Here is a 27,065-nt window from a genome sequence, read left to right as displayed (position 1 = left end):
AGCAAAACCTATTAGATTGAGTTTAAGGTAGAGGCTCATATTATTTAGAATCATTATCTCATTGACTCAGTAGACCTTCATTATTGCTTGTCTTTGTTTTATTCAAGTTTGTGGTATTTCAATTTAACCTTGAAGTCCTGCCGTGTATTTCCTTACCCTTGGTTTCTCCACGCGTTATATTTTTTTAAATGATTATGGTCTATCAAGCCAGATCCTAATAAGATCCTGGCTTGGTTAATATTCTCATAACTGGAATCATATTACTTTATTGTGTCCTGGTTTTGACTTTTGGAAGTCTGGTTACTTTGTAAAAAAGACAATTAAAAACATTGAATTTGTATTTGTACTTGATCTTGTATTTGTAAGTTAGCAGATTGAAGAAAGAGGAAATATTAATTTAAACATAATGTAAAATTAAAGTGTTAGATCATGCTGACATCCAGCATGAAACTCTTTAAAAATATTTGTTTGCTTTGCAGACTCGTGTGCAGAGAATGGAACACCAGTTGGCACAGCTGGCTTCAGACTTTCGGGCCCAGTTACAGCAAGATACCGAAACCAGTAAGCAAGTCCAGCCGGCAGCAGAAAGGGATATCCCGGTCGTACCTACACTTACACGAGATGATGTGACCAAACTTCTCCAAGAGTTTTTCCATCAACAGCAAGGGGTGGTTAGCAACGAACTGCCAGATGATTCAATCTTGAGGATTCAGGTGAGTTTTAATTCTTCACCAACACATCTTCTGTATTATGGCCCTGGTGTTTTCTAACATTAGTATGATGTATTTAGTGTCTGCTGGTCCAACAAATGCTTCTCACTGCACCTTAAATTTAGTAAACGTTGACACATAATCAGTCCATAGACTACAGTCACAGCAAAGTGATGTGGGCACTTAATAATGTGTATGTGTGTGGTCATGTTCAAAACATGGGAGCAAGTAAAATTTTTAACCAATTAATTGTGCATGGTGCCTGGTAGAGACACATTTGTAAATATTCTGAAAAGACCATAATTTATACAAAAGGGGAGATTTTACGTAATATTTTGTCTTTCTCTAGAGTGATATAGCCACTGTCCGGCAACAACAAGATGCCCGAATGGATGAGTTCCTTCAAAAACTTAACGGCAAAACAGAGGTGGGTTTTGTTATAGAGTTAGGTATTGATCTGAGGCAGAGGATACCTACAACGAGGAAACTGAATCCTTTATTAAAACTGTAGATTGGGTCCAGTAATGTCATCAGGACATTACTGAACCCAATTGGAACTTGGGTGAAACATTGCTAACAGGTCTTTGGCTGCAGTTTCCTGCCTAGACATTAGCAAGGCTTTCATTCTAACCAGCTATCGAGTGGGACTCTGCAACAATGTATTTAAGGGCGGCTATGTTGTTTGATCAGATTCCAAGTCCTTGCCCTTGCTGCATTTTCCTTATGCAGCCACAAGTCCCTGCACCCTTTTTATTAATATTGAGGCCAATATTTTGGTGAGTAAATGGCCAATCTATGGAATAGGCTCCCTCAGGAAATGCTAGAAGCAGATTGTACTTAAATAAGTCAACACTGATTAGAATTTGCATCTGTTAGAATGTTGTGAAAGTGTGCAACGTGATATGCAGTGAAAGCAGAATGCTTTGAGTCTGAGGACATGAACTGGACCTCATTGTTCCTATTGTTTGTTAAGCGACAATGATAGGTATTTGGGGCTTCAGAACAGCCGCACAATGAAGGGGAAGAAGTGAAGATAAAGGGCAACAAAAATGCAATAACAAATGGGTGGCACAGTGGCTAGCACTGCTGCCTCACAGTGCCAGGGACCCAGGTTCGATTCCCAGCTTGAGTCAATGTCTGTGTGGAGTTTGCACATTCTCCCTGTGTCTGTGGGTTTCCTCCGGATGTTCTGGTTTCCTCCCACAGTCCAACATGTGCAGGTTAGGTGGACTGGCTATGCTAAATTGTCCCTTAGTATCAGGGGGACTAGCTAGGGTAAATGCATGGGATTATGAGGATAGGGCTTGGGTGGGATTGTGGTCAGTGCAGACTCAATGGGCCGAGTGGTCTCCTTCTGTACTGTAGGATTCTATGATTCTAATTTATGAAATGTTTTGGCCTCAATACAGCACTGAGCTTTAAGCTAGCTCTATCGTTCACACCTGTATTATTCTGGTCTTGGGCTAGACCTGGGTGAAGATCTGTCCAGTTCTGAGCTTAGGCTTGGGGCTGTGACCTAGCACTGTCATCTTTTGCCAAACCCTAAAACTGATAGGTGTGGGCTGCTGGTGCTTCATGTATAGTATTACTGAAAACACAGTAAAAACATCAACAATGATGTTCACATCATCAATACTTAAAGAAAGGGGAGAAGGTCTTTGGAGTTTGCTTTTAAAGTTTCTGGATACTCAACTTGAAAATCAGACTGTCTTCTCTAAGATTGTACAGTTGGCAAACCAGCAGGGTATGTGAAGCCTGGGCAGCTGCAACTGTGAATTCACACAAACAATTTAAATTGAACCCCATTTTTTTATTTTCCCCTGTTTTCCAGGAGATGTCCAGAGAAATAAAGGAGGTCAAATCTGCTTTTGTAAGGTAAGGGAATTGAGGTCTGTGGCATAGTTTCTCTATGATGTATCTGCAAAACAGAAATGTTTCCCATTAAAATAGCCATACTGATAACTGTTACTAATTTAGAATTCAGTAATGTGCTGTTGGTTGTAGTGTTAGGAGCTGACTTAAAAATGCTACCTACAGTGTAGCAGGATGAGCAAGTAATTTTCCAAATGACTCTGTATTGGAATATCACAACTTGGTACTGTCCAGCTGGTCATTTGTATCTCCAGCCAGTTGTGCTGAATATCTCTCCTCTAACTGGAGCAATGCCAACAGAAAAATGCTTGAGTGTGGTAGCTCCATGTGCAAGTCTTTTTAGTGGCTGATGCATGAAGCAGTTTATTGTCCTTCACTGAACAAGTCACTTGATGCATTCTTTCACCTGTGCGGAATTGAAGAGTCAGTTCACATGAATACACCTTGTTTCCTTCCCTCTTCATCTCCTGAGGACATTGAATCTTGCCAAGTTTCACAGGCATCAGCAGTTAAGAGTTTTAATGTATGACGCTGGTGTCCAATATCACTAGGAATCATTGGCTACTTTTTCCCCTTCCCTACCTCAGGCACACAGAAGAAATGTGCTACCACTAACCAGAGTGGGATAAGCTAGCTGGGTAGAGAATCGGAATTGCGCCTACGTCCTCTGGTCCTGGACGGCTCAATTATACCAGCTGGTGATAATCCACTCAGCAGTGCAGTTTTTCTTTGGATATGTTTTAAAAATCAATTTAAAGAAGAATAATAACACTACCATGCCTCTGTCAGGCTCTTACCTATTGGGTGGAGTTTTACAAGACTTTTGCTAAGTGTCTAGCATGAAAACAGGAGAGTTGCTGATCTGTTTTTTGGGGGAGTTTTCACTCCCAATTTTATGCATTTAGTCTTTGAAAATGTGTGGTAGACCATTTCTAGCCACTAGAGGCAAGGGGTGGGGCTTAATTTGTCAGACAGGCTGTAGCTCAGATCGGAACCACAAACTGCACATGCGCAGGAAAATCAGGGCAAAAAGACCAGCTCTGCTGACAGAACCCCTACTGGGCAGATATAGCCTTCCCCCCCATGGACTTCAGACACCCCCCACCCCAAGGAGTCAGGTCCATGCTGAGAGTCTGAGGTTGGACTCTGATCAACAGCAACCCCCACCAATGCCTCCTCCCCCAAAACGCAATATGGCTGCCATGAAACGCCCCCTCTGAGCAGCATGAGCAGTTTGAACATGGAGACGTAACCTCCTCGCTCACCCTCACTGATCAAATGCCTGAATCTGACTTTTGTAGAGAAGGTGTTTTCCTGACCGATCGGCTACAGTGAACGAGGTGGTTAAGGCAGATGAGGTCTGTGTCTCTCTCATTGTGAGTGAAACTCGCTAATGATATTGTGATGAATGCAAATTGATGTTTTGCCCATTTTGGGCAGGCCCCCAATCATGTCGATTTTTCTTGGTAAAATGGGAATGCGTGTGAAAACGGGCACCATTCCCATTAGTCGCATCACCCTATTTTAGTACGTTTTCCTGCCGCAAAACGGGCACGATGAGGTTGTAAAATTCCACCCATTGTGTTCACTGATAGTTTGTTCTCTTTGTTCTCAGTACCATGACTGATGAGCAGAAAACACTCCTGTCAGCACTAAACCAACTGGAAGAGCAGCTCGGCCAAACCCAGCTTGAGTTGATGGATGTGCGCACTGCGCAAAGAAACATGGCAGCAAATGTGGAAACACTGAGCAGCAGGATTGAAAGTGTGAAGGACAACGTGAGTCATCCAGAGAGCCACTGCTATTACTATTATTATTATTACAGGAGCAGAACAAAACCATGATTAGAGTCCATTCCCGATTAGAGATAGCAGCCTCATCGAAACAGTTAAAGTGTGCAGTGTTACAGGAATCTGAGAGTTTAAGAATGGGCTAAACATGGGGGGTTTTTCCACCCCTGTTTTCGATGGCTGAGAAGACTAGAGAGGATAGAGAATCCAAAGGGACACCAAAAACAGCTTCTAAAGCAGAGGGATTTCCTATTGAGATTTTCCCAGCCCCCCACCAAGATATGACGAGGTTCCTGCTATAAAAGGTTGGGAAGCCCCTTAACATATAGTAGCGTCCACTTAGCTGGCCTCCCTGCTGTATCGGCCTCCCTGCTGTATCAACCCCCAGTAGGGATTTCCCCACAGCCTCACATTGGTAGGGTTTATACAGGTTTTGACAAATAGAGAACTGGCAAACAGAACCCACCAGGAGGGTTCTGCTTTTTTATTTCAGATGGGCATCCCATATGAACCATGGGAGACTATGGTTGCTGGTGTGGTGGACTCTACCATTTCTTTTTCTAAATACGGTGGGAAAACTTAGCAAGGCAGCTGGCAGGATGGCCTCCACATTTTCTGCTCAAGACAACACTTTGAAAACAATTGAAAAATTTCACCCACGGTCTAACTGAAATAAGAGGGCAAGCAACAGTAAGAACTTGTTTTGGAACATAAAAGGTGTTATATAAATACATTCCACTGTGCTTTTCAGGGAATTTCTCAAACAAAATTTGAGACCAATCCACATGAGATATTAGGGCAATGACCAAAAGCTTAGTCAAACAAATAGGTGTGCTTTAAGGAGCATCTTAAAGGAGCAGAGAGAGGCAGAGAGGTTTGGGAAGGAAATTCCACAGCTTAGGATTTTGGCATTTGAAGGCACAGCTGCCAATGTTGTAGCGATTAAATACGGCAATGTGCAAGAGGGCAAAGTTGGAATAGCACATTTTTTTTTTGTTTATGGGACATGGGTGAATCTGGCCAGGTCAGCATTTATTACCCATCTCTAGTTGCCCTTGAGAAGATGGTGGTGAGCTGCCTTCTTGAACTACTGCAGTGCGTGAGGTATAGGTACAGTGCTGTTAAGTGGGGAATTTAGGATTTTGACCCAGCAACGGTGAAAGGACAATGATATATCTCGAAGTCAGGAAGATGAGTGACTTGGAGGGGAACCTCCAGAAGGTGGTGTTCGCACTTATCTGATGTTCTTGCCCTTCTAGATGGTGGTGGTCGTGTGTTTGGAAGATGCTGACTAAGGAACCTTGTGAGTTCTTGCAGTGCATCTTATAAATGGTACACATGCCAATGTTCGTCGGTGGTGGAGGGAGTGAGTATTTGTGGAACTGTTGGCAATCAAGCAGGCTGCTTTATCCCGGATAGTGTCAAGGTTGAGTGATGTTGGAGCTGCACTCATCCAGGCAAATGGAGAGGATTCCATCACACTCCTGACTTGTGTCTGATGATGGACAGATTGCTGGAGGAGGTTACAGAGATGGTGGTGGGGGGGGGCAGGGGAGAGGCCATGAAGGGATTTGAAAACAAGAATGAGAATTTAAAATTAAGGTATTGTGATTGTTTCAACAGAGTTGGGAGATTCTCTGACTACAGTAAAAGAAAAATTGATGATTAATGAGATAGAAAAGATGTGCAGGTTAGGTGGATTGGCCATGCTAAATTACCCCCTAGTGTCAGAGTAAATATATGGATTACAGGGATAGGGCCTGGGTGGGTGGTTGTTGGTGAAGTCTCGATGGGCCAAATGACCTCTTTCTGCGCTAGGGATTCTGTGAAAAGTTTGAAAGGGAGTTGGAAGATTTGGGATGATCAGTAGTTCCAACTTGGCTAACTTCACTATATTAAGATGTGCGATTCCATAATCCAGATCTCACTGATATACTCCAGTGATACTTGAGTTGGGATAATGGTCATGTCACCCTTCCAATCAACCCTCAATTTCTCTTATATCCCTCCTAGAGTATCAGGCCAAGTATGCTGCATAAATGAACCCTAAAAGGTAAAAGAGTATGGTTAAAAATATTAAAATGTTTGTACAGGTACCATAGTCTGTGGAATTTGCTTCATTTACAAAGAAAACATTGGACTCTTCATAACTTGTTTTGTTTTACATTTAGGTGGATGCAGAAGTGCTCAAATCGGTCCACAGACTGCTCTTTGGTTCATCACCGGACAGCACAGCTGTTTCTTCAGAGCAAGCACTGATATCACAGTTTGTAAATCGAAAGGACCTGGAGGCTCTTCTTCATGACCTGGAGAGAAAGATACTGGCCAATCTTTCACAGAATTATGGCCAAACAGCAGAGCAGAACGCAGCCACTATCAGAGCCACACTAGCTACAGCCGGAATTACAGAGGTAAAGTAGAAAGCATTTCTAGGTGAGCAAAACTGCGTTTATGAATCTTGGGCAGCGCACTAACAGCAACCTGGAACTCTTGTCCGTTCTGTCTTGTGCAATGGAGTGAGCAGTGCAGTACAGTGGGCAGATTAATACGTGGAAACTGTCTGCAGTAATATATCTAAGTGATAGTTTCAACCCAGTGTATTTTAAACATTTATTTGAGTTTTAATTCTTCCTTGTCACACTCTAGTGAAAAGTATTTGGCAGCTCCCCACAGTTCCTATCCGTTTTCTAGTCAGCTTTATTGATCACAAATAGTGAGGTCAGAGGATCATAAAGAGGAAGTGTTGCTTGCTAGCAGCCTGTTCCTCAGTTTACGTGGGGAAGGGCTGTGTGTTATACCAACTTCACATTTAAACCACAGTAATACTGCATTTCCCCTTTGTGTTAACAGGAAGTTGAGAATATTGTGCAACGAGCCTTGAAGCTGTACAGTGCTGATCAGATAGGAATGGTGGATTATGCCCTGGAGTCTGCTGGTAAATATCAGATGTAATCTGTACCCAAATGCTTCAAATTCAGAGTCTGCAGGTTAAACTGTCTTCTGAGTTTAGTGTAGTGCACCAGAATGTATGTGTTTTCTCTTTGACTACCTTGTAGAAAGGATCAAATTGCTGATTTTCCTTCCAATCAGGGTGTGAGGACAGTGTATTTGAAAGTACTAAAACACCACTTGTATCAAACCTACATGATGCAGATCCCATGAAAGTTGCCCAGGTTCACATATTTAAATAATTTATCTCTCTTAGGCCAAGAGCCAGCAGCAGATTTAAGGAACTGCTGCTGTGCCTAGAAGTGCCATTAACCAGTGCAACAGTGCAAGTTACTAGCTATCAATGTTGCAATTCACTACCTTGCATAAGTTGCCTGAGCCATGGAGAAAGAAGAGAGGACGTGCTCCATTTACCAAGAGAATTCTGTACATAACATTGAGGGAGGTATAAAAAGGGGGCCCTCTATCATCAAGTCACATTAATGCATCCTTTGAAGACAGTTGTACATCTGAATAAAGATATGCAGTAAATGACTTTCTTGTTGAAAGTTAGATAGTCATTGGTGCAGATGTAATAAATGTACCTGGTTCAAAGTGTAATGGTATGGACTGGCTGAACACATACTCTTGCATCAACCATCAATATGTTTATGCTTAATTAAAATTTAGGATTTTTTCTTGTACAACTGCAAAGCAACCCTAATTCATGGATGCCAAATCTTCCATCTTCCCAAGAAATATTCTAGGAATGTAGCTCACTGCCTGATAATGTTTCTTCCAGTTACATGACTAGCATGGGCTTACTGATAACATGCTTAAGGAGGCAGGTTGCATATTACATTGCAATGTCACAGCATCTCCTCAATCTGTGAGTGCCTGCAATGAATAGACATCCTTCACTGGATCAGAAAGTGAGCAAAGATGAGGTTCATCCACACATCTCAGGATTCCCCCTTGATGCTTCAGATCATTGCACAGAAATTATTGCTGGCGATTCATATTTAAGTTTGGAAGAGGGAACATGCAGTTGAAACTAACAGCATGACTAGAACAGCAAGTGCAGATGCTGATTAAAACAGCAAGAGTTGGGTGGAGAGCTAGTTCAAAGCCACCCTCAACTCTAGAGTTCTTAGATTGATGCTTACCAGGGCCTGCATATAGTAGAAAGTTGCTGAGCAGAATTTTCTCATTATCTAACTCAATTGCCCACTGGCAATTCCTGGGCAGTTGTGAGTGGCATTATCACCTAGCAGTGTCTGGGTATTGTTGGGCATGACCCTCTCCCTCCTCAGCTGTACTTAGCTATGCGCCTGTGGTGGGGACCATTCGGCAGGTTCCCATTTTACAAGCCCCATGTGATGTCATACTGTTGGGTGTGGGGAGAATCCCCATCTAGGGGCAGGACATAGTGGGGAGACCCATTAAGTATATGATAATGGGGTTTCTGACGTTTCATGGAGGGAACCCGATTATGTCATTGGTGGGGACAACTGAGCAGGAAATTCTGCCAATGCGAAAGCTGCAGGGATCCTCTCAATTCTCCTCCTCCCCTGCCATTCCTATCTGCCAAAAACGGGGGCAGATTCAGATTGGATAGAGGAATCCAGCAACAATTCTTTGTGCAGTGGCGTTAGATTATTTGACAGAACTAGTCCATCTGCAGAAGAATCTCCTTTAATAGAAGTGCAGTTGTAGGTACTCTTGGAAAATATTAATTGATTTTAGACATTGTGCTGATCCACGAGTCTGTCATGACTGGATGTCTGGCTGGGGAAATGAACTGGGTAGCAATAATGCCTACCATGGATATACATCACAAGGGCAGCATAGGAGTAGGTACAAATGAGGGATATATTTCTCAAAATAACAGGGAAAAAAATGGCAGCAAAACTGGAGTCAATGGGAATTGGAGGAAAAAAACCCTTACTGGTTGGAGTCATAGCCGACACAAGAAAGATGTGGTTGTTGGCAGTCAATCACCTTGGCTCCAGGACATCACTGCAGGAGTTCCTCGGGGTAGTGACCGAGGCCCACCCACTTTCAGCTGTTTCATCAATGACCGACTTCCATCATAAGATCAGAAGTGGGATGTTTACTGATGACTGCACAATGTTCAGCACTATTTATGACTGCTCAGATACTGAAGCAGTTCATATCCAAATGCAGCAAGACCTGGGCAATAGCCAAGCTTGGGCTGACAACTGGCAAGAAACATTCACGTCACACAAATGCCAGGCACTGAACATCTCCAACAACAGAGAAACTAACCATCGCTTCATGACATTCAATGGCTGAATCCCCACTAATCAACATTTTGGAGGTTACCATTGACCAGAAGCTGAACTGGAATAGCCATATTAATAATGTGGCTGCAAGAGCAGGTCAGAGGCTAGGAACCCTGCACCAAATAACTCACCTCCTGACCCTCCAAAGCCTGTCCACCGTATAGAAAGCACAAGTCAGGAGTGTAATGGAATATAATCTCTCCTTGCCTGGATGAGTGCAGCTCCAACCACATTCAAGAAGCTCGACACCATCCAGGACAAAACTTGATTGTTACCCCTTCCACAAACATTCAATTCCTTCACCACCAACAAAAAGTGGCAGCAGTGTGTACCATCTACAGGGTGGACTACAGGAACTCACCAAGGTTCCTTAGATAGCACCTTCCAAGCCAAGTCCACTACCATTTAGAAGGACAACAGAAGCAGACACCTGGGAAGACCACCACCTGGATGTTCCCTTCACCTTCCTGATTTGGAAATATATTGCCCATTTCTTCACTGTAGCTGAGTCAAAATCCTGATATTCCCTCCCTAATAGCATTTGTAGTTGTATGTGCACCTCAGGGACTACAGCATTTCAAGAACACAGCTCTCTGTGCTCTCCTCAAGGGTAACTATGGATAGGCAATAAATGCTTTTTTAAAAAATGTATTTATTAGTCACAAGTAAGGCTTACATTCACACTGCAATCAAATTACTGTGAAATTTCCCTAGTCGCCACTCCAGCGCTGTTCAGGTCAGTGCACCCAACCAGCATGCATTTCAGATAGTGGGAGGAAATCGGAGCAGCCGGAGGAAACCCACGCAGACACAGGGGAGAACGTGCAAACTCCTCACATAGTGACCCAAGCTGGGAATCAAACCTGGGTCCCTGGCACTGTGAGGTGGCAGTGCTAACCACTGTGCCTAGCCAGCAATTTTTTTTTTCTCTTTTCCCCATTCCGTAAATGAATTTTAAAAATTCACTTTGAATATATATCTTGTATTTCTCCTCGCTGTAGAAAACAGAGTATCCCAAGAAAAGGAGAAAGGAACTTAAAACAATCTCAAATCGCTAGAGAAAAAGTACTAGGAGAACTAATGGGCTAAAGAGTGCAGCAGGGATCTGTGCTTTGCCATCAACCATTGTCAATGTTGCAAAGAGAAACAAGTGAGAAATGTACAAACAGTCTGCAAAAGGATATCAATAGGTTAATTGGGCAAAAGTTTTCGCAGATGGAGCACAATGTGGGAAAATCTGAACTTGTCCTATTTGGCAGGAAGATTAGAAAAGCAGAATATAATTTAAATGGAGAAAGATTGCAGAATGCTGCAATTCAGGTGGATCTGAATATCCTTGTATATACATAACAAAATGTTAGCATGGAAGTAATTAGGAAAGCAAATGAAATGTTGGCCTTTATTGCAAAGGGTATGGAATAGAAAAGTGGCAAAGCTTTGCTACAGCCATGCAGGGTACTGATGAGGCCGTACCTAGGGCGGTGTGCACAGTTTTGATCCCCTCGCTTAAGGAATATTTGAAGCAGTTCAGAGATGGTCTACTAGGCTGATCCCTGGGATGAAAGAGTTGTCTTATAATGAAAAGTTGTGCAGGTTGGGCCTATATTTGTTGGAGCTTAGAAGAATGCATTAATAGATCTAAATCTAGAGGGCACAGTTTAAAAATAAGGGATCTCCCATGTAAGATAGAAATGATGAGGAACTTTTCCTCTCGGGACATCATTAATTTCTGGACTTCTCTTTCCCCAGAGAGCAGTGGAGGCTGGATGACTGAATATATTCAAGATTGAATCAGACAAATTTTTGATCTCCCAGGGAGCTAAGGCTAACAAGGACAAGCAGGAACATGGCGGTCATAGAATATCATAGAATCCCTACAGTGCAGGAGGCCATTCAGCTCATCAAGTGTGCACTAGCCACAATCTCATCCAGGCCCTATTGCCATAACCTCACATATTTACCCTGCTAATCCCCCTGACACTAGGGTCAATTTAGCATGGCCAATCCATCTATCAGTGGATCAGTAGCTCTAATCTTATTGAATGGTGGAGTAGGCTCAAGTAGCCAAATGGCTTATGCCTGCTCCTATTTCTTATGTTCTTACATTGGGCCAATGGATTTAACTGTGTTTAGCAAGGGGAATTATTTGCAGTCATCATGGGTAAAGAGGCAGAGTTCCATTGCGCACAACAAAACTTCATAATTTATGGAGCTCACTTTTGAAGGTTTTTTTTAAGTTTATTTTTACTGCAGTGAAGTTACTGTGAATATCCCCTAGTTGTCACACTCTGGCACCTATTCGGATACACTGAGGGAGAATTTAGCATGGCTAATGCACCTAACCAGCATGCCTTTCAGACAGATTATGGCTGTCAAGTCAGATAAATAAACAATAAATATCTGATCCCAAAGGACAATAATTCAGTTCAAAATTTACACGTTAATGTTCTTGTTCAGGGAATACAATAGTGCCAATTTTACTGACACTAGTATGTTTACAATGGGCTCCATTTCTTCTAGGTTTCTGCCAAAGTTATGGAGTGTGATTGCGAGAATTCCTGCCAAATTATTGCTCCTTAAGTATTGTGACTGGATTTAAAGTCAGAGCCAGCAAGCCAAAACTAGACAAAAATACTTTAGATAAGGTATTCAAACAGGCCATCCTCTATCTGCTCAAGTGGATGCAGATCATGTGGCAGTCCTAAATGGGTAGGAAGTTCTTCCATTTTCTTGGCCAACATTGCTTCCTCAAACAACTCCATTTGAAACATTGGTCATTCATTCAAGATAAGCACATTTACATCATGTGCTTAACTGGGCTCTGTGATCATGTAATTAAGCACAATAGAACTTTGCTGTGCACAAATTAGCTTAGCATTTGATGTTTTCCACAAAACTGTGACTGCATTATGAAAAGTCACTATATTTGAGTTCTTTCTTTGCATCCAGTTGCCATTGAATACCTTCTTTAGTACCTGTACCAGAGTTTTGCTCATGCATAAACTCTGTTAATGTTTCTTGAGGACTTATTGGTGAACTTTGTACCTTTGCATTTTTGTACTTTATATTTTTGTTTCCTTTGTTAGGTGCCAGTGTAATCAGCACCCGCTGCTCAGAGACATTTGAGACCAAGACCGCTCTACTTAGCCTGTTTGGAGTCCCTCTATGGTACTATTCCCAGTCACCTAGAGCTGTCATTCAGGTACACATTCTTCAAACTGTTGCCCCTTTTTCTATCTTGAAAGCATTGACTCGTGCTGGATACACACACACATTCTAGCAATGTCTCAGGTAATGACTAGGAGCAAAATTCCTGCCTGTTTTTTTTCTCCCTTTCATGCTCAGCTGCATAGGCATAGTCCTCAACTGTTGGCAGCCAAGTTTCCCTCAACTTCATATTTGAATCATTCATTCAGTTTTCCACCTTTGCCACAATATCAAATTCAAAAGAATCATTCCATGTGAGTGTGACATAAACTATTTCTTCTTGATACTTCTGTAGCCTTTGACGACTGACATCCATCTCCATAACATTGCCCAACTCCACCCATAACATTGCCCAACTCCACCCCTGCTTCAACCCATCTGCTGCTTAAACATTCAATCATTCCTTTGTTACCTCTAGTCTTGACTGTTCCAGTAACTCCTGGCCAGTCTCCCATGTAATACCCTATGAAAAATCGAAATTACCAAAGCTCTGCTGCCTGTAATCAAATTGACATTAAGTCCTGTTCACCCATCACGTCTGTGCTTGCTAGCCTACACTGGCCTTTGGTTAAGAAACATTCCATTTTGAAATTCTCATTCTCATTTTCCAATTAGTCCACAACTTTGCTACTTCGCACTTCTAATACCACCTCCAGCTGCACAGCCCTCTGAGGTAGCAGCATTCTAATTCTGGGCCAATTTTAATCCTTTCACCATTGATGAATGCCTTCAGCTGCCTATGTCCTAAGCTCTGGAATTTCCTCCCCAAGCCTCACTGCATCTCTACGCCCTTTAAGGCACTGCTTAAAATTTACCATTTTGATACAGCTTTTGATAATTTACCCGGTAAAGCCTGGGAACAAATTTTGCTTTATAACACTCTTGTGAAGCACCTTGGGAGATTTTATGTTGCAGGTACTATTTTAGTACAAGTAGTTATTTGTCATAGAGAGAGAGAAACATCAGCAAATTTGCATACCTCCCATAATTGCTCCTTCCCCAGTTTGAGGAAATCAAAGTATTTTACACAGAGAAAAATTAAACTAACCTTCAATGGAAAAACTGCTGGAAGTGGCTATGCTTTAATAATTATCTTTGCCCTGTTCTCTCCTACAGCCTGATGTACATCCAGGGAACTGCTGGGCATTTAAAGGCTCCCAAGGATTTGTTGTCATCCAGCTTGCTGCCAAGATCAGACCCACCTCCTTTACTCTAGAGCACATTCCAAAGTCAGTTGCTCTCCATGGATCAATCAGCAGCGCACCACGAGAGTTTTTTGTTTATGTAAGTGAAACCGAGGTCAAATGTAAGCAGATATTTATTATTGCCTGCATCCAGAATAATGCTGTTTGACTCGACTGCACAGACTAAGTAGGCAATGGATTCTTAAATGTATTTAAATATTCAGATGCTATTTAAATTCATACAAAATCACATTTTTCATTGCTAATGGTTTTAGTGTAGTCTATAATAAGTTGTTAATTAAACTCCAGTCTCGAACATACAGCAGTCCACATCTTTACCGATGATGGCATTCAGTTTCTTTTAATATTGCTGATTTCCAGCCGTGCTGAGGAATGAAGATGGAGGGGAGAAAGAGGATGGGATTCATGTAGATGTTGCAAGGAGGTTAAAAAAGGAGAGAGAGCATTGGAGTGTAAAAGCATAAAGGTCAAGTGAAGAGGTGGTTTAGCAGATATTTGAAAGAGTAGAGGAATGGGGTTGTTTGCCAGAGTGAGGATGTGGAGAAATGAGGTAGAAGTGGGGGCGAACAGATAGGTGTGTTCAGATGGAGGAAATCTATCGGGAGGGATGATTGTGAAAACAGTTGAAATGGGAGGAAGAGGAGTGAACAATGTAGAGCAAGACATATCAAATGCTGGTAAGAAGGTAAAAGGGTAGAAAGGGCATGAGAAGTGAAGAGAATATGATGGGAGTGGGCAATTAGGACATGCAGTAGAACCAAAGAGATATCACCGTGGATAAATGTCAGTAACAAATGAGGAAGATGGGTAATGTTAATTCTATTTCAAGCCAGTCAATGAAGTATGACACTAATACTTTTCTTTGTAATAACTTTATTTACAGGATGCAGCATTACATTTGTCTGCTTCCTATCTACTGTCACTATAATTCCAACCGTCTCTCTTTATAAGAGCTCTAGGTACCTAATTGAACAAGCCCTTCACTTGTGTATCTTAAAGATATAATTAACATCCCATTAACAATTGAAGAACTGCAATTGGGAAGGCAAGAGATGGACTGTGCAGCTGAAGAAGCAGACATCAGCGAATGTCTTCACAAAACTTTCCACTATATTACTGTGACTGTGTAATACTGCCGTTATTTATCCTAAAGCAAGTCTGATAAACCGTACTCCCCGTCCAACACTACAACCTAGCTATAGTATTTGGCATTTTCCCCCTCTCCTAACTATATCGTACTTCTAATGATCGAGAGAGAAATCAATAAGAGAAACAAAATTCCTTGGCATAATTTAAGAAAAATGCATAAATAAAAAAACTGAAGATTGAAATATAGTGCCGGCAATCTTATGAATAAAATTCTAAGTCCAGAACAAGTGTGAAAATGGGAGAGTTTCAGGTCTTTTTTTTTGGCAAGTCCAAATGTCGAATCTCATGCACTCAGTGCATGAAAAAAGTCCTGAAACTCATTTCTTGCCTGTAAGGGGAGTGGCAGGACCCAAACCACTGGAAGGCCAGCTGATAACAGCAGAGTACGGGGCTTAAATTGTCAGAAAGCCGGCTGAGAGCAGCAGAGATGTGTCACAGTCTCTGCTAGGTATAGCCGAAACAGCTTTGTGGCCTAAATCTGGCACCCCCACCCCAATCACTCCCCTGCAGGGCAGTGCCAGGGTGCCAAGCTGGCACTAGTTCGGTTGGCATATTGTGTCCAGCTCTAGGCCGTGGAGAGGGTGTAGAAGAGATGCATGAGAATTGTTTCCGAGATGAGGAACTTCAGTTACGAAGGCAGATTAGAGATTGTTCCTTGAAGAAAAGAATGCTGACAGCAGACTTGAGAGACATATTCAAAATCAACAGGGATCTGGATAGAGTAATAGGGATAAACTGTTCCCACTTGTGAAAGGATTGAGCATGAGAGGGCACAGATTTAAATTAGTTAGCCAAATAAGTTAAAGTGACATGAAGAATTTTTTTTATGTATCAAGTGTTGAGGGCCTGGAATGGAGTGTGATGGAGGCAGGTTCAAGGGAATGTTCAGGAGGAAATGAGACTGTTACCTAAAAAAGAATGTGCGGAGTTATGGGGGAAAGGAAATAATAGCACTAAGTGAGTAGCTCATTGGGAGAGCTGGTGCTGACACGATGGGCCAAATGGCCTCCTCCTGCATTTATTCTGTGAAGTAGGTCAGCCAAAGATCTGCCTTCGGGCAGAGCATTCATGGAATGGAAATGGAACTTTGGGGAACAGTTATCACTAAAAGAAAAATCAAAGAATCAACATCAAACTACATGCCTTATTACACGGCAACTAATGTAAACTTAACTTGGTTTTATTTCCAGCTCCCAGGCAGTACTTTTGCTCAGAAAATACAACTAGTAATGTGCTAACTTGTATAGATTATTTTGTTTCTGTTCCCTGATTCAACAGCACTGGCATCTGGTATACAGACTGACACCGGCCTATCTGCACTAAAGTGAATAAGCTACAGGTTTTATCTGGGGCTTAAATGCAGCCACAAATATATCAGAACATTTGCTCTTGAAACTATTATAACTTGTATCCTACATGTGCAGGGACACATGGCATATCCCAATAAATTTGTATGCACGTGTATTTGGTTTCTGCACTAACATGGAATTAAGTTCTTCCTGGTGCCATTTTTGGGACAAGAGTAGCAAATGGAATGTTTAACCATGAAATCATTACTGAGGGGAACTTCACCCCCAAGGTCAATGAATAATTACATGATGAAGTCTGGGGCTGGATTTTCATGATGTGGGAAATTGCATTCATAGAATGAAGGTTAATTAATTTCTATGCTAATTCCTGCTTCCACACAGGGTCTAGATGAAGAGATTCGGGAAGAAGGGCTTCCATTAGGACATTACACATACGACCAGGATGGAGACTCGATACAAACTTTTCAGGTCCAGGTAAGTTCTCAGAACAGAAAAGGGCCATTCAGCCCACTGTATTACTGACAGCTCTTTGACAGAACAATGCGATAACTCTACTCTCTCCCTATAGTCTTGCTTTGCTCCAAATATTTACCCACCTTTCTCCTAAAATATGGCTTTGCAATGTAATAACTCGTACTTTAGAACTGAAATCTGGCATGTTATAAATATTTTATGATTGGTCAGATGCATGCTTCACGTTGATGATCGATATGATTCTAGGTTTTGTTGAGGTGTTGCTTCACGCTGGCTTTAGGATTTTTGCTCCTGTCAAAGGCTTTGGAGGGATTCAAATAGTGATAATGATTCATTTTAATTTTCAAAAACAGATTAACAGAGAACATTGATTTGATTTATTATTGTCATATGTATTAGTATACAGTGAAAAGTATTGCTTCTTGCGCGTTATACAAAGCACACTGCACATAGAAAAGGAGAAACTGCAGAATGTAGTGTTACAGTCACAGCAAGGATGTAGAGAAAGATTAACTTAGGGCGAGGTAGATCCATTCAAAAGTCTGATAGCAGCAGGGAAGAAGCAGTTTTTAGTCAGTTGGACGTGTCCTCAGACTTTGTATCTTTTTCCTGATGGAAGAAGGTTAAGAGAGAACGTTTGGGGTCCTTGATTATGCTGGCTGCTTTTCCAAGGCAGCAGGAAGTGTAGACAGAGTCAGTGGATGGGAGACTGGTTTGAGTAATGGACTGGGCTTCGTTCATGATCCTTTGTAGTTTCTTGCGGCCTTGGACAGAGCAGGAGCCATACCATCCTGTAATACGACTGGAAAGAATACTTTCTATGAAGCATCTGTAATAGATGGTGAGAGTTGTAGCAGACATGCTAAATTTCTTAGTCTCCTGAGAAAGTAGACGCGTTGGTGGTCTTTCTTAACTATAGCGTCTGCATAGAGGGACCAGCACAGGTTGTTGGAGATTTGGATACCTAAAAACTTGAAGCTCTTGACCATTTCTACTTCATCCCCATTGATGTAGACAGGGGCATGCCCTCCATTATGCTTCCTGAAGTCGATGACTACCTCCTTTGTTTTGTTGACATTGAGGGGTAGATAAGGGCAATTTTCTGGCTATACCATGTTATGTAAACTTTGGTGTGAAAAGAGCAACTGTTACCTTAAGAGTTCCTCAAAAGAACTGGTAGGTCTTGACACTTTGGGCAATGTACTCTACTTGTCATCTGGAAAAGGTGAAAGAGATGATTACATATAAGCATGGGATCTTACTGCTGATTGGTCAGGCTGTTGTGTTTGTGATAGATTTGTTCATGTAAACATTTTCACTACTGATTAGATATCTGTGCAGAATGGATTAAAATGTATTTTTTCAGTAACGATATCCAGATGTTATTGATATGAACCACTGATGGGGGGGAAGTTGCTATTTTGAAATTTGAAAATAACAATAGTGGCAATTCATAGTCAATGAATGCAGCATGAAACCTGCTGTCAGCTAACAATGCTGCATCTAGGGAAAGTCTAGTAAAGAGTCTCCTAGAAAAACAGGCCATGATTATCCTGTCAGCTGCTTTGCCATTAACATAAGCTTTCTAAGCACAAAGGTGGCAGGGGTATTTTTAAAAATTAAATTTCACTTGTAAATATTTGACATTAATTTGGTTCCACTGAGCATGGCTCAGAGAGCTAGGTGTACTGGCATGCTACATGGTTCACACACTAATAGTTACAGGGATTTTCTTTATTGGAAGAAAAAGCGGACGGACTTTCTGGACATGTTCCCCTGAAAACTGGGAAATCTTGCCTGAAGTCAGTGGACCTTTACGTGGGTTTTTGCCCCCCCCCCAGCCCCCAGCTACGATTCCCGTGGTGGGCAGGATGGGAAAATTCCCTCCACTGTGTTTTTGTTCAATCTTCATTGAATGCTTATATTCGTATCCAGTGTTAAAGGAATAGTTGCTAGAGTTTTACTTTCAATAAAGTGCAAGTTTTATCTGAAAGTTAAATTTATATTAAAAATGGTGAATCTAGCCCATGTTTGTTGTGCATGGAAAGTATAAGTCACCTTGGCTGACAAAAATATTCATATTAATTTAACAAGGCTTGATTCATTAGGGAAAATTTTCATTGTTTTGAAGAAAGTCCCTAAAACTAGTTATGAAATTTGTAATTTAGTGATGAAAATGAATTCATAAAGTTTTATCCTCTCAGGCTCTTGGACCTGTCAGATTCCTCCACCCACCCAGCCCACTCCCCACAATCTTGATTCAACCAACTGTCTGCTAGCATTCACTGAACACTGGGCAACTTGCTGACTGCATGTCTGTATAAGAAAAGTCCAGGCCTTCAGTTGAGTCCATCAAGAAAATGTAATGAAAAGTGCATGAAAGTTCTGAATCACCCTCACTCTACACCGCGTGGATTGCTTTTGACATCACCCGATATTTCTATCTATGGCTAAAATTCCCTTTGTTGCTTCCTGTATGTCTCTCAAGCACCTTGCAACATTTTTTCTAGATTAAAGTCGCAGTCTGAATGCAAGTTGTTATAGAACAGCATTCCCTCAGATTCCACGAGCAGAATCACAGGAAATGTAATAGTTTGATGTAAATTGTAAATTCAGTCTGTAGGCCACCCATCTCTTTGCCCACCTGTTGCCAGCTAACTCATCTACAAGTAGTAGTCTCATTGCCTGCTCTAATATCCTTTGCTTATTTTTACCTTTCAGAATAAGGAACTCGTAGCATTTCAAGTCATTGAGCTGAGGGTGAATAGTAACTGGGGTCATCCAGAGTACACCTGCCTGTATCGTTTCCGTGTCCATGGAGAGCCAGTGAAGTAATGTTGGGAGATGGCTACCCTGCACTGTAGGAAATGTTGGGCAGCATTTCGAGGACCTGGTCTGTCTTTATTTTTTCCCCACAACCGAATCTACAGTGTTGGAGACTGTTCTGCCGCTCAAACTTAGCTCTGCTGTGTTTTTTTAGTTGCAAATAAGGAACAAAAGCACTTTCGTTCTGGAAAGAATAACAAAGATATTTGGAACTAGAAAATATTGAAAAGAAACTTTGTCTCAATTTCAGGATTGTCTCTCCAGGTTATAACCTGAGATGTGAATAAATCGGCAAAGAATAGAAGGATGAAATCTGCTGGATGTCAGGTGTTTGGGAAATCTTCCCTTTCACAAGACACTCTTCATATGACCAACCTGTTCATCTTAGTGGCAAAGCCCAAGCACATTAAGGATCCTGGGATATATTGAGAAATTTAAAACTTTTTGTTCTGTTATTGCAAGTGATTTAGACATGCAAATTATAAGTCCATAACATCTAATTGAAAATTGAGTTCCTGTCAGCTGCGACTATAAAATATGAGAACATACTGGCAAACAAAGCGATTCACCTTTTGTGAAAGCAGCCAGGCTTTCACTCTGGTGAAAGATCATGTACAGAGGTTGCAAATGACCATGTTTGTTTGTATTCATATGGAGACGGTTATCTTGCACCTACCTGCCAGATATTCAGATACCAACTCCCATACATGTTCCAGTATCAGGATGGACCAGTGCAAGTATTGCATCTGCCAAGAATATGCTGTTGGCACTGTGTAAGCACACTTTTAAGTTATCACAGCTCTGGTCACTTGTCTAACACAGCTATTTTCTCAGGACTAAGATGATTAATTGGAGCTGAATTGTAACAGAAAAAAATATATTTCACCCATCAGAGCTCCTTAACTGGAAATATTGTGCAAGCCCAACAGTACAAGGAACTTTCCTGCCTTAGTGTGACATATGGAAGAACTATAACTGCCCTCTAAAATTCCTGACATCTTTATATGAATCCTAATTCTTAATAATGTACATTTCAAGGTCAGATGTTCATGAGCAAGCTTAAATTGTAAATTGTTAAAACTCAAAAAGTTTAAACATTTTAAAGTGATATGTTTTGAATATTTGTTCTTGGGAAGTGGGCAACGCAGACAAAACAAAGAGTTGACTATCTCTAGTTGCGTTGAATGCATTAAGAATCCACCACATCAGAACCCAAGTTACATATACTCAGAATGGCTTGAGGTGATGGGTCCTTTTCTGAACCACATTGGTGAATCAACTGCGATCTTACATTCCAGCAGCTATTTTAATCAACGTCTGATGGTATCAACACATTACCAACAACTTGCCAATAGTGAGATGGTGACCATTCAGGTTGTAAATCCAGTAATATGAGCAGTTGGCCCTTTTGTTCAATGCAATGTTCAGTAATGCTTTTGTAGGATTCTTGGTGTCAGATATGCCCACTTTCATCACCTCAGTCAACGGTTGGTGAGGCTCTGTTAAACGTGTTAACACAATGCTTGCAGCTATTTGGGAATATGATTTTGACTCTTCAGCTCCACTATTTAATGGGTTCATAGAAGTTTTTAGCCGACCAGTATTTTTAGCATTTTGGATGGTGCAAAGTCCAAAATGTTCCCTAGTCAGCCTGTATCTTTTTTGTAATTTAAGGAATTTGGGACTAGTGTTTCCTAAATTCCAGACCCAGGACAAAGAATATGATGAAAAGCACGCAAAAATTTTAACAAGGGTACACAAAAGTCTATCTGATCTATGTCCTTAAGCGCCATGATTGTATTGGCTGTAAATGAGCAGTGGTATAACTTCAAGGCAATACAGTCACATTCATCAACATATTTAGCATAAGGAGAAAATAAATCAATTATTTTATTAGTATTTCAAATTTATAACAGAAAAGTGGATATCAAGTAGTAAAAGAAGAAATTGGGCAGGATACAATTATCTTTTTAGGTTGTTGTTATTTTGAAAGCGGAATAAGGTGGAAACATTGTCTTTTTATTCTCTGTTGTAATTTAAAGGGCTATGGAAAGAACTCTCCTTGCAGTTAATTTCCAGTTGGTTGTTTGAATGTGCAATAGCCTCTGTATAGTTCTAGACGATTAATGTTGACGCTTTGGGGAAGTTAGAAAATACAGAAGGTGGAATTGGTTTTTCTTCAATCTGGATTTCTACAGATGTGGTCGAGTTCTTTCTTTTGTAACTTTGGTAGAAATTTGACATGATAGCTCAGCAAAATGAGAGTAAGTCCCATAGAAATTTGTCACAGTACCACACCTTTTAAATATGTTGTCATGGCCCAATTCATAGCTAATCTACTGTTAAACACCAGCAAAACCCTTTACTATACATAACAGACCAGAAATGATCTTTAACTGTTAAGTCTGCCAGATTGTTGTAAAATATCAGTCATGGGACAAGCTTTCCTTTCTGTGGTTGTCAACATGACAGTGTTAAGGATATAGAAATTTTTTTTGAAAAAATATTGATGCTTCAGCTCAAGTTAACCAACAGGAAGCATGGCAGAACTCAAGATAATTGTCAAAGCTCTGTATTTTAGTTGAGAATGCGATAAAGGATTGACTTCTGTGATTCACTAGTGGATATCATGGAGGGTCTGTGTTATTAACAAATGTAGAATAGGGACCAAGGGAACAAAACTGCTAAACCGTTCTCTTTAAATATCTCTCTCCAGTCCTTTTACATATATTTGTACAGAGTACAGCATTCCATGTGTTTAGTCCTAAAGTGCAATATTTACTTGCTGGTACATAAAATATTCTTATCTGATATTTATTTTTCATAATTTTAAATGTAACGTTTTGTTAATTTTCATTTTTATCTAGTTAGGTTGATTTTAAAAAAATATAATTACTGTAAAACATCCAGGAAAGGAATATTGAAAGGAACAATAAGGATATTGTTCATCAGTTAATCAGTGAATGGGATCAATCATGGGAGTAATAGGGCAGAAAACAAGTAAATTGCATCTGGTTTAATTTTACTTGGTGAATGATTGATTTGTGTCTGCACAAATCAGTGTGATGAGTCGAATTATAGGACAATAGGTGTTTAAAAGATAGCTAAAACTGAAAGTGGATGCCAACGGACAATGCCACATGCAACATTTATTGCTCCTGTAGAAGACCACTATAACTCCTACACAGTCACAATTCACATCCTGTGCAAAGATTTCATGCTCAAAACCTGTTGTGACTAAGTTACAATGCAAAATACAGTAGACTAGAAATGGTCATGTGTAAGTTTTAACTAAGTAACAGCAGCTACTTATCTTGAACCAATGCTATTTTGATTTTTTAGTTAACAATGTGCAACAGGAGAGGGCTGCAATTTTAGTTTATTCATTTTTTTACTCATTCTTCTAAGTTTTCTTTTTTTTTGGCAGAATAATGGTCACTTGCCTTTTAATATATTTATTTCCATCTTTGTGCTTTCATTTTTACCTACCAACAAATAGTTTATTCTAAAAGAATACTCGTACAACAAATTTCCATTTACCCAAACAGTTTTTGTTTGTGAGCAAAAATAGTTGCAAACTACACTGTAAGATGTATAAAATGAAGGAAAAGCTTTATTTTGTAGCAAACCTACACCTGGAAAAGTGCAGGTGCTGTGGGGAATGAAGGGGAAATGCAAGCACATTTTGCTGCTATTTGCAATAAAGTACCACCCTAAACCAACATTAGTTTTTAAGCCTACATTATTAACAAAAAAAAGCCTGAATTAACTTTTTCAAATTAAGTATTTAGAAAGCGTTGCTGATTTACTTATCAAACCAATAATGGTAAGTGAATTAAAAGATATGCTACTTGACCTAATTGTCTGAGTCTTCTCTACCTATCTACCCCCACAACATGCTTCCATTTTTCTTTTCAATTTCTGTAGAAAGTGCCCTACTCTATTGTTAACCTATCAATGGCATGTCAATATCTTTCCATAACAGTCTTAGAGATATTGGTCCACTGAGACACGTGCTGTGCTAACTCCTTGTGACCAAGTTCAGCCAGCAACACTGTTGGATAGGCACAGAACTGACAAGTTACAGTTTTAATTACTTAAAAAGCCAAACAATTCTCAAGCTTTATAAGTGAAGCGCCATCCTCAAGTCATTCCCTGCATCATTAATTACTGTACAAAAACATTTCCAAAGTTACTCATTCCATGATATACAAATCTCTTTTAAATCATCAAAATTAACCTTTTGCTGGTTATAAATGACATTTGGCTGGAACAGGTTCATACAGGGTGATGATATAATAGTTTAGGATACCATCATTCACCGTGGGAGTTGAGTTTTAATCAACAAAGATGGACTGGGTGAAAGTATCTTTGAAGTCATGTAGTGTTCCATGTGAAAGTCCCTAAATTGACTTTCACATGGTCAGAATGCCAATTAGTGCAACCAGGGGGTGGGGTTTACAAAATGGCTGATGTGGGAAACAGTGAAGTAGCCAATGCATTTGAAGATGGATGCACAATGGAGCTGTGTAGAGGAACTTTACTCTGTATCCAATGTGTATACCTGGCCAGGAAATTACAGATTCTGACAGTGAAATGACAGAGGTCCATTTCTCAGAAATTATCAAACCTCCTAATAAACAGTTAAGAAGTTCATAATTTTTAAAAGAAATAAAATGAAATTCAGATACAGATGAAAAACTGCAATGTGAGCAACTGTGAGCTGCGATTCTCACATGCAACAAGCCCCAAAATCACCTATGAAGGAAACAAAAAAGATTGAGTTTGGAGCTAGACCCGCCTCCAGCTAGATTGGAAGTGAGATTTTCTTGTTCTGTTCCTCATTTCCTTCTCCTATCAAGTTCACCTTATTCCTTGTAGTCCATTTTTGTATCATGTTAAGTTAGGGAAGTAGAGTAAGAATAGTGCTAGTCACCAAGTGATAATTTATTTTTAATAACTTGCATCATTAGCTGTGTGTCTACTTTCAGCCTCGAGACAATATTTGCACTGCTATGCTACTGCACTGCTCACAAGCACCTTTTAAGATCTAATGGCTAACGGATAAGTCACAATTGACAGATTTCCAATAAAACCAGCACAATGAAGTTGGGCTGTTGACAGCCAAGACTTCTATATAATTATTGTATTAAAATATATAATTATTATTGACAGGGTTATCAGCTGTAATAATATGTGGACATTCAATGTAGGAAAGGCTATTTTATTTCTTAGATGTGCTCTACAAAAAAAAACTTTTACTAGCAGTTAACAAAGCAAGCATCACAATATTTACCTTTTCATAGCTGAGGCATCCATGCTGTACGAGGCAACAGCTTTCAACCAGAACCTAAATGTAAACCACTCACAAGAGCCAAATATTACAGATGTCCACCACTATTCAGTATTTAATATATTACAGTCCATGGCTGTGATACAGCGATGGTTTGATGTCTGATAAAACCAAATGGCGATATTTTTACTTGAGAGATTTCAACTGAAATGCAACAAAACTTGTATTAAATTTAAGTTTATTCTGGATTAAAAGGATAATCTGCTCTTTTTACTTCACTGCTCTATGTTTTCAATAAAAAATGAATTTAACATTAATGGTTATTTTTGTTTCTTATATTATACATGATCAGTTCTACCATACTACTAGATACAAATGGAAGTATTTTCTATAGCACAAAAGGATTGTGAAATTTATTTTTGTACACTTTGCTTTTGATTTAAATCATCAATGTTTTATTATAATTTGCACAGCATAAAAATAAAGCTATGGTACATTAAAAATTATGATGTATTTATAAATATTAAAACAAAAAGCACACAAGCAATCAGTAGACTTGTCAAACTGCGTCTGTGTGTATGCCATCTTATAGCTTAATATCACACAAGTTGTTGAGATGCTCATTAGGTGGATTGAGCTCCCAAACACAAAACCAGATTTCAGCTGGGATTATTTCACTGGAGACTGAGGCTAGCTGTAACATTTCATCGGGTAGATCTCCTGCTGTGCATTGTACGGATGGACATCACAGCACCATCTAAAAGTCAAAGGGGGAAATTTGAGTGTCTTAACTCCTCAGTATAAGGTTGATGGGATTTGCACCAAATCACCTTTCTTCGTAGTTTCTGAAACTGTTGGACCTCAATTTTTTCCTACTTGCACCATTGAAACCAAGATAATGGACTCCCACAGCAAAAGGTTAGAGGTAGGAAGGATGAGTTTTATTTGGAGGGATGAATCCAAATGGCCTCTTATTTATCCAAGGTTTGTATTTAGGTACCTGGGGAGGTGGTGGCACTGGTACTGTCACTTGACTAGTAATTCAGAGACCCCAGGGTAATGCGCTGGGGACCTGGGTTCAAATCCCACCAAGGCAGATGGTGAAGTTTGAATTCAATAAAAATCTAATGACGGCCATGAAAACACATCATCGTAAAAATTAATCTGGTTCACTGATGTGCTTTAGGAAGGAAATCTGCCTACATGTGATTCCAGACCCACAATAATGCTGCTGACTCTTAAAATACCCTCTGAAATGGCATAGCAAGTTCAAAGGCAATAAGGATTGAGCCGATGTCTAGATCCCATGAATGAATAAAAAAGATCTGGCAAATTGTCTTGCAAAATAACAATTACAAGCGTCTGAGGTCAAGTATCAACCGATTCAAAAGCAGCTCCTTCCCTGCTGCCATCAGACTTCTGAATGAACCTACCTTTTATTAAACTGATCTTTCTCTACACCCGAGCTATGACTGTAACACTATATTCTGCACTCTCACCTTTCCTTCTCTATGTACGGTATGCTTTGTCTGTACAGAACACAAGAAACAATACTTTTCACTTTATCCCAGTACACGTGACAATAACTCAGATGAGTCAAATAACAGCTTTCTTTTGGAGACCAAGTGAATTCTGGAGGTATGTTGTTTGCTAACACATTAACCAAGCAGAAAAGCAAATTATTGACTAATTAAACAATTAAAATAGTCATTACTACGTACCAGAGGAGCTCTTGTCTCATCCTGTGCTATGGGCATCATGCTGCATTTATTCAGAACTCACAGGGCATCCCCGATGTGAACTGTGTTTGGGGGTGGTGAGGGACAGCAATGTTCATCTGCAGCCAGGTTGGTGTCAGACTGTCTGCCGTTGAATTCGGGGCCATGTCCTCTCAGTGACAGTCCAGCTGTGGGTGTGTGTGAGGCGGTGGATTTTGAAGAGGAGCGGGTTTAGCAGCGACCGCTGCGGACACCACCGGCCCCGGGGCAGGAACCC

General features: G+C 40.4%; 1 protein-coding gene across 2 annotated transcripts in view; it reads left to right on the top strand.

Moving 5' to 3' along the window:
* sun2 (Sad1 and UNC84 domain containing 2) overlaps positions 1-25,551 on the top strand; it is a 72,029-nt gene extending 46,478 nt beyond the window's left edge. For both annotated transcript variants that reach the window (XM_080217489.1, XM_080217488.1), the window contains 10 exons: positions 480-713; positions 1,060-1,137; positions 2,542-2,585; positions 4,198-4,360; positions 6,544-6,783; positions 7,223-7,307; positions 12,693-12,808; positions 13,930-14,097; positions 16,859-16,951; positions 19,673-25,551. In XM_080217489.1, the coding sequence (XP_080073615.1) occupies positions 480-713; positions 1,060-1,137; positions 2,542-2,585; positions 4,198-4,360; positions 6,544-6,783; positions 7,223-7,307; positions 12,693-12,808; positions 13,930-14,097; positions 16,859-16,951; positions 19,673-19,786 (1,335 nt within the window). In that variant the 3' untranslated portion in view covers positions 19,787-25,551. The remainder of the gene's footprint in view (positions 1-479; positions 714-1,059; positions 1,138-2,541; positions 2,586-4,197; positions 4,361-6,543; positions 6,784-7,222; positions 7,308-12,692; positions 12,809-13,929; positions 14,098-16,858; positions 16,952-19,672) is intronic.
* Positions 25,552-27,065: the final 1,514 nt, after the last annotated feature.

Source organism: Carcharhinus amblyrhynchos, chromosome 35 (genome assembly GCF_965287045.1).
Source record: "Carcharhinus amblyrhynchos chromosome 35, sCarAmb.v2.hapA, whole genome shotgun sequence".
NCBI classification, from domain to species: Eukaryota; Metazoa; Chordata; class Chondrichthyes; order Carcharhiniformes; family Carcharhinidae; genus Carcharhinus; species Carcharhinus amblyrhynchos.
The sequence above is the reverse complement of the archived record's forward strand: the minus strand, read 5'-3'. Positions and strand labels throughout refer to the sequence as shown.